Source organism: Triticum aestivum, chromosome 1B, assembly GCF_018294505.1.
Source record: "Triticum aestivum cultivar Chinese Spring chromosome 1B, IWGSC CS RefSeq v2.1, whole genome shotgun sequence".
Taxonomy (NCBI): Eukaryota; Viridiplantae; Streptophyta; class Magnoliopsida; order Poales; family Poaceae; genus Triticum; species Triticum aestivum.
In genome coordinates this window covers 192,959,609-192,966,493 of record NC_057795.1, presented here as the reverse complement: position 1 = coordinate 192,966,493, position 6,885 = coordinate 192,959,609, and the positions used below count along the sequence as shown (strand labels likewise).

The following is a 6,885-nucleotide window of genomic DNA, read 5'->3' as shown; positions in this document are numbered from 1 at the left end:
GTGAATGTTAAGACCCAGATAATTGCTGCAATGCAACAAAGGAATCAAGTAGGTATTGCAAAATGACATGCTTCTACATTGAATGTACCAGAACATTCGGCGCTCCAAAAAATGCTAGTTTGAATGAAGTACATACTTGTACCTTGTTCTGAAGGGAACAAAAGAGTGTTTCTCTCAAGTCTTCCATACATCTGCATTACAATTTTTACATTTCAACTATGCATTCAGAAGTATTTTCATCAAATAAAACAATTATTTGCAGGAATCAATGTGAAGGACTAAACAGGTGCTGATCTAGCAATGTGGATTGACAACTGAGTGTGGCAATCTTTAGGAAAGAACGTTTATCAAAGAGTATTTAGTTTAATACCATAAATTCTACGTCACATATTCGCATGCAACAAACTACTGAAAGCAGTGATTGCAACATATGATATGAAACACACACTTCTGACGCTACTAACAGATAAAAAAGAGATAGTAGATGCGATGAGAATATGGGATACCTCCCATCTAGTCCATTCAGCTTGCTGTCACGAGTGCTTCGCCAAATTTGATAGAGTATTGGAATTTGGAAACTCTATGTTGACTCCAGGCAGATGATAAGTGAAAGTCCACTGAACTGTGTAGGTATATTGAATGATGGCAGTATGTAGGCTGCACCAATCCTGGACCCAGAACATGACCAAACTCACGTTTATCAACTGATGGTGAGACAACAAGAACCAGATTCCAACAAATTCAAGGCCAGCTGAATTCATCCAAAATTATGCTCCCATGTAACCATGTCCGGGCTAAGCCCAAGACAAAGTAGTTTCTACAACAAGTGAACCATTTAAACGAGATCTTCATTTAGTTTCCAGCAACAAATGAACTAAAGATGCATATGTCCTAGTGCTATCAACACACTTTTTATCATCCATCACTGAAAGCATCCCTAAACATGCCCCAGTATGCCCCTTCTCATGTAGGCAATCAATTAAAAGTTTCCAGACAACCTCATCATAGTTGTACCCTAAGCCAAGTATGTCACTGAAAATTGATACAGCCATCCCATGATCTTCACTATCACAAAGGCCAGAAAGGAGAAGGCATCATGACTTTAGCCCTGGCTGAAAGCTCTGATGGGCCATCGATCTAAATTGCTCGCATGCTTCCCTGTACATCTTTAAGTTACAATAGCAACCAAGTAGATAATCAGACATGTCTTCATCCAACAGAATGTTGTTTCCCTGCATTTTTAGCAACAACCATTCCACCTCCTCCAGTCGACACTGATTACACAATCCCCTCAGCAGTGCCTTGTATGTGCTAATGCCAGGAGCAGCATCTGATTTACACATCTATTCAAAAAGCTCCTACAGATTTCTCACATCTACCATCTTCCATACTTTTTCATTATCAAATGCATCACTATCATCCTTGTTACACATATGATTAAGGAATATGGAATATGTTGTACAATTTGGATCAATAGGGACAGAAAGCATCTTCACATGTGCAAAGAAGGCTTTCTCCATCAGGCCAGCATCACTATACGCCTTTATGACAGCGTTACATGTTTGCACATCTGGAGAAACACTTGCTTCATGCATTTCAACAATAGACACGTCTATATTTTCTTCCTTCCTTCCTTGCACCTTCAAACTAGTCTGTACTGATTTTTAGTGTATATGTCTGTTTGTTAGGTTTGCAACCAGAAGATATCATTTGCTCATACATCTTGGTAGCATTTGCATGCTTCTTGTCCCAAAGCATTTGCTTGATCAGAATGTTAAATGTACAAGTTCTTGGTTCTATCCCCTGCTTCTTCATCTTGTCTAGTAGATCTATAGCCCTATCCAATCTTTTCACGTTGCACAGACCATCAGTAAGGGCGTTGTAGGTGTGAACACCAGATATACGTCCTCTGAAGTCATCTTCTTCGTCAGCCCAAAAGCAGAATCAATATCACCTACTTGGCAATATCCATGAATCAGTGAATTATATATGATGTTGTGTGCCTTAATACCTTTCTGAGGAAGACAAGAAAAGAGAGAATGAGCCTCCTCTAGTCGGCCTCACAATGAGCATCTATAAAGATGGCATAAGTTTGTCGATCTGGAAGAACGCCATAATCCTCCATCAAACCAAGCAACTGGATAGCAATCTTAATTTCACCCATGCTACAATGACCAGATATCAGCGGGTTGAATGTAACAGTATTTGGCGACAACCCAGCCCCAACCATTTGTGTCAAGAAGGCCATCGCTTGATGCACTTTACTGTCACAACAGAATCCATGGATCACTACATTAAAAATTTGGACATTTGGGTTGACCCCATTCTTCTTCATCAACTGCAAAACATCAAGAGCAGCCTTCATATCACCAACCTTGCAATACCCATCAATCAACACATTGTAAGTGGCAACTCCAAGAGCAACACCCTTTTTTTACGCTGAAAATAGTAGGAGAGGCTCCTACTACAATTGAATTAATGGAATAGGGTTACATATTTACATGGCACCGGACACCACTTTGGGCGTGGTAAAGAAAAGGAAAACTTGGGGAAAATAAAGGATGTGTTACAACCGTAAAGAGAGTTTTTATTTAGACTAGACTAGACTAGTGCTGTCAGGTAGGCAGCAATGTACTCTTTGATATCCTCATAACCCTTGTATTTGAGATTGGCAAAGTCTGACTTGAATCTTTGTTTCCAGGAAGAGATAGAGGGCATAATGTGTTGGAAATAGTGATTGTTCCTCTCTTTCCACAGGCTCCATGCAGCTACCAGAAAGACGTCCATGAACATCGGTCGGTCCCAAGCCTGCTTGGCTTCTTCCAGCAACTTGAGCATGTGCTGTTGGGTAGACCAATGAATTCCCACAATATCCCAGCATTCAACACTGAAGGTGCAATGGAAGAACAAGTGCTTAACTGTCTCTTCAACGTGAAAGCCACACAATAAGCAGTTGAGGTTAGATCCAATGTTGTAGTGCCTTCTCTTGAGCATGTTGCGTGTGTTAAGACGGACAGTCAATAAAAACCAACCAAAGACCTTGTGCTTGGGTATCGATTTTGATCTCCACAACCATTTGTAAGCAGCATGTACCTCAATGTTTCTAAAGCAGCAGTCATAGTAGTTTTTTGCCTTGAAAGCAATAGCAACCCAAATGTAGGTCCAGATGTCTTTGCCATTCTCTTCTAAATGGGTGTCACTAATAAGCTGACTCATCTGCATGAATTCATCGTACGCCTGAGAAGACAGGGGCAGCTGGAATGTCTCATGTGGGTTGGCAACAACAGTCAAGAAGTCCCGAACAAACATATCTTCATTATTAGTGTATGAGAACGCTCGGGGGAAGGCCTCCGACAGGATCTCCGATTGCCATGCATCTTTCCAGAACAAAACCGAGGACCCCTCATGCACCTTAAACGAAGAAACCCCTTTGACTGTTGGACTGAGTTTCATAACATCTCTCCACCACAATGAACCACAAGGATCCTGGGCATGTGGTATTGCGTGAGGATAGTATGTATCCCAGATCAGTTGTACCCAGGGGATGTCAAGGCGGTTATAGAATTTGTGCAGGAATTTGATCAACAAAGCATCATTCTGGATTTTTAAGGTTAATGATACCCAAACCACCATGTTTCTTGGGGCGGCAGACTAGGTCCCATGCTGCCAGTGAGTTACTCTTGGTACCTTGGTCAGATTTTTTAATCCATCGACAATGCCTCCTAATCTTTTCTAGCTGTGCTACGACTTTAGGATTTAATCTTATGGTGCACATGGCAATGGAGGTAATCCATGAATTCACTAACGAGAGTTTACCAGCATAAGACATCATTGGCATAGCAGCAGTGATCCTTCTCTCAGCACGACACACCATTGGCATAAGATCCTGAACAGAAGGCCGAGTGGTGCCAAGAGGCAACCCAAGATAGGTGAATGGCATCTTTCCCACAGTGCAACCAAAGATTGTAGCTATGTTTTGGTAGAGGGTGTCCGGGGTGTTGATTGGGATCAGGGGTGATTTGTGGAAGTTAGTGTGTAGCCCAATCAAAGCAGCATAGTCTGAGAGAATTTGCTTCATGGTGGCTGCTTGGGTGGGGCAGGCTAGCATAACAATGATTGTGTCGTCTGCGTATTGAATGACGGGGTAGTCCGTAGTGTTCCTAGTGGGGAAGGGTAGGCTCAGGAGATTTTTGTTGTAAGCATCATTAATTGAACACTATAAAAAATCTACAGCGGTCACGAAAAGCAGTGGTGACAACGGATCTCCTTGGCGAACACCACAGAGGCATTGGAACTGACGTCCTGGTACACCATTCAAGAGCACAGAGGATTTCCCGGATGAAAAGATCGATGTCATCCATCGAAGCCATTTACTGTTAAATCCCGTTTGTCTCATGATCTCAATCATGGCTGAGTGTTGTCATCCACCGAAGCCATTTACTGTTAAATCAATGCCCTTCACAGGCTTCACACAACACCATGGCACCATGCTCCACTTTTCCATGCTTCCACAGACCATGACAACTATGGTATATGTCCAGCAATCTGGAGCACGCTGCTGCATCTCCATTTTCTCCAACAATTTGGTCACATCATCGAACCTTCCCTCCTGACAAAGTCCACCAATCAAGGCATTGTAAGTCACGACGTTTGGCACCACACCCTTATCGACCATCTCACCCAACAAAGCCTTGGCATCCCTGACACGCCTAGCCTTGCAGAGCCCATCAAGCAGCACAGTGTATGTGTGCACCCCGGGTCTGCACCAGCCCCTCGACATTTTAGCAAACACCCTACAGGCATCGTCAATGCGCCTCACGACACACAGGCCCTGGATGAGGATAGTGTAGGAGTATCTGTCGTAGTAGGCACCCCAACGGCGTGGCATCTGCACGAACAACCCGCACGCGGCTGTGAGGAGGCCGGCCCTGCAGAGGCCGAGCATGAGGCAGTTGTAGGTGAAGGTGTCCGGCGCGAACCCTGCCTCGTGCATCAAAGCCAGAGCGACCCTGGCATCAGCGAGGAGAGCAAGCTTGCAATGTACGCTGATGAGCGTGTTGTAGGTACAGCAATCGGGAGGCTCACCGGACTTTAGCATGGCGCCGCAGGAGGCCGGGAGGTGCGCGAGGCGCGGTGCCTCACTACCCCTGGAAGAATATGCGATGAGGGCGGCATTGTGAGATCGGATGTCGGAGGGGTCGAGGCGAGGGGGGTCCAGGTTGGGAGGGGATGGAACGGCCGCCGTTGCGGCACACGTGGAGAAGCGGAGGGCGTCGATGGACTCCGCCACCGCCACCGCCAACAGCGGCGAGAGGCGGCGCATAATTGGTGGGAGTTTAGTGATGGGAAGTGAACGATCGGATCTGGGGACGAATCAGGGGAAGATGCTGGATGAATTGGTGCGAGATGATAGTTCGGTCTCTCCCTTGTTCATCCAGAGTGCAGGCCGAATGGGATTCTTTGACTTCGTCAATATTGCCAAACATGTTGTGGGTGGCTGACGCCAACAAATCCCTAGCTTTTTTTTTTGAAACTCACTAAGAACTTTATTTAAATTTCCCAACCAGGTATCTCATCCGACACAGTCTGCAAGATGCAGTCCGGTGGTTCATGCAACCACACCTTACAAACATTATTCGCCACACACTCCCTAGCTAACAAATGAGCTGCATTGTTAGCATAACGTCTAACCCAGGTTACTGTCCACCTTTCCCTTGATGCCATCAATTGCTTCACCTCTTCGATAATCGGCCCCAACGGTGATAAGTCCTTCTCCTTTCTCTGCAGTTTGCAAACAATCTCACGACAGTCCATCTCTACATGCAGGTTTTGTACGTTTAGCTCCTCCGCGAGTTGTACTGCTCTTCTGCAGGCATAGAGCTCCACCCTTGACAGTTCTGTGCACTGAGGGAAAACATGACAGGCTCCGCCTAGGAACGCACCCTCCTGGTTCCGAAGAACCACACCTACTCCACCTAGCTTGCCAACCTTGGATATAGCTTCGTCCACATTTGCTTTCACCCACCCATCATCTGGCGGGCACCATTTCTCTCTAGGGGCTGGGTTATCTCGCTTGCTCTTCCTCCCATGAATAGACTGCCACTCACCCATCAAGGCGAACACCCTTCTCGCGATCACATCCGCACCTTCAATTCGTTACCCCTCTCTTGTGTTATTACGTGCCAGCCAAAGTGCATAAACCCCCTGGACCATGACCGCCCTTTCATCATCCGATGCTTCCGCAAACCAAGTCAGGAGCCATCTTGCTAATGCATTCTAGGGGGCGACTGACTCCGGTGGGATCGCCACCGGCACCCCCAACTCTGAATGCATAATCTTCCAAAACATTCTGGAATGAAAACAGGCCCAAAATCTGTGATAATTCGTTTCCTCCCTTCCACACGCCACACAGAAGACTCCCTCTTTTATCTTCCTCCATTTGAGCTCAGTGCCTACCGCCAGTCCGTTCCGAATCAGACGCCACATGTGCGTTTTCACCTTGCTCGGTGCTATATTATCCCACAAACTGAGCCAAGACTTATGATCTGTCACCGTGGACGAGGATTCCGGTCGGCCTGCTTTGAGACTTTTCTGCGCCATCCTTAGGTGATATGATGATCGCACTGTAAACACACCATTCTTGGTGTAATTCCACGCCAAGTAGTCCTGCATGGTCGGACCTCCCACCGGAATATGCATGATCTCCTCAGCCTCATCCGGAGAGAACATGGAGCACACCTTGCTTCGGTCCCATGCATTCCTTTGCGTGTTGAGAAGGTCACATACTCTAGTTATTCCATGTATATATCTTTTGGCACAGTGGCCTTAGACTTCCCTTCCTGGGTATCCAATTGTCATGATGCACTTTAATTCTTGTCCCGTCAC

General features: G+C 45.8%; 1 protein-coding gene and 1 pseudogene across 1 annotated transcript; both read right to left on the bottom strand.

Moving 5' to 3' along the window:
• Positions 1 to 523: 523 nt before the first annotated feature.
• LOC123077981 (pentatricopeptide repeat-containing protein At4g11690-like) lies at positions 524 to 3,309 on the bottom strand (annotated as a pseudogene).
• A 1,111-nt stretch (positions 3,310 to 4,420) lies between these two features.
• Positions 4,421 to 5,449, bottom strand: LOC123115159 (pentatricopeptide repeat-containing protein At3g22470, mitochondrial). Its single transcript, XM_044536402.1, has 2 exons — positions 5,086 to 5,449; positions 4,421 to 4,980 (listed from the first exon to the last, which is right to left on the bottom strand). The coding sequence occupies exons 1-2, from the start codon at positions 5,321 to 5,323 to the stop codon at positions 4,421 to 4,423; spliced, it is 798 nt and encodes a 265-aa protein (XP_044392337.1). The 5' UTR covers positions 5,324 to 5,449.
• Positions 5,450 to 6,885: the final 1,436 nt, after the last annotated feature.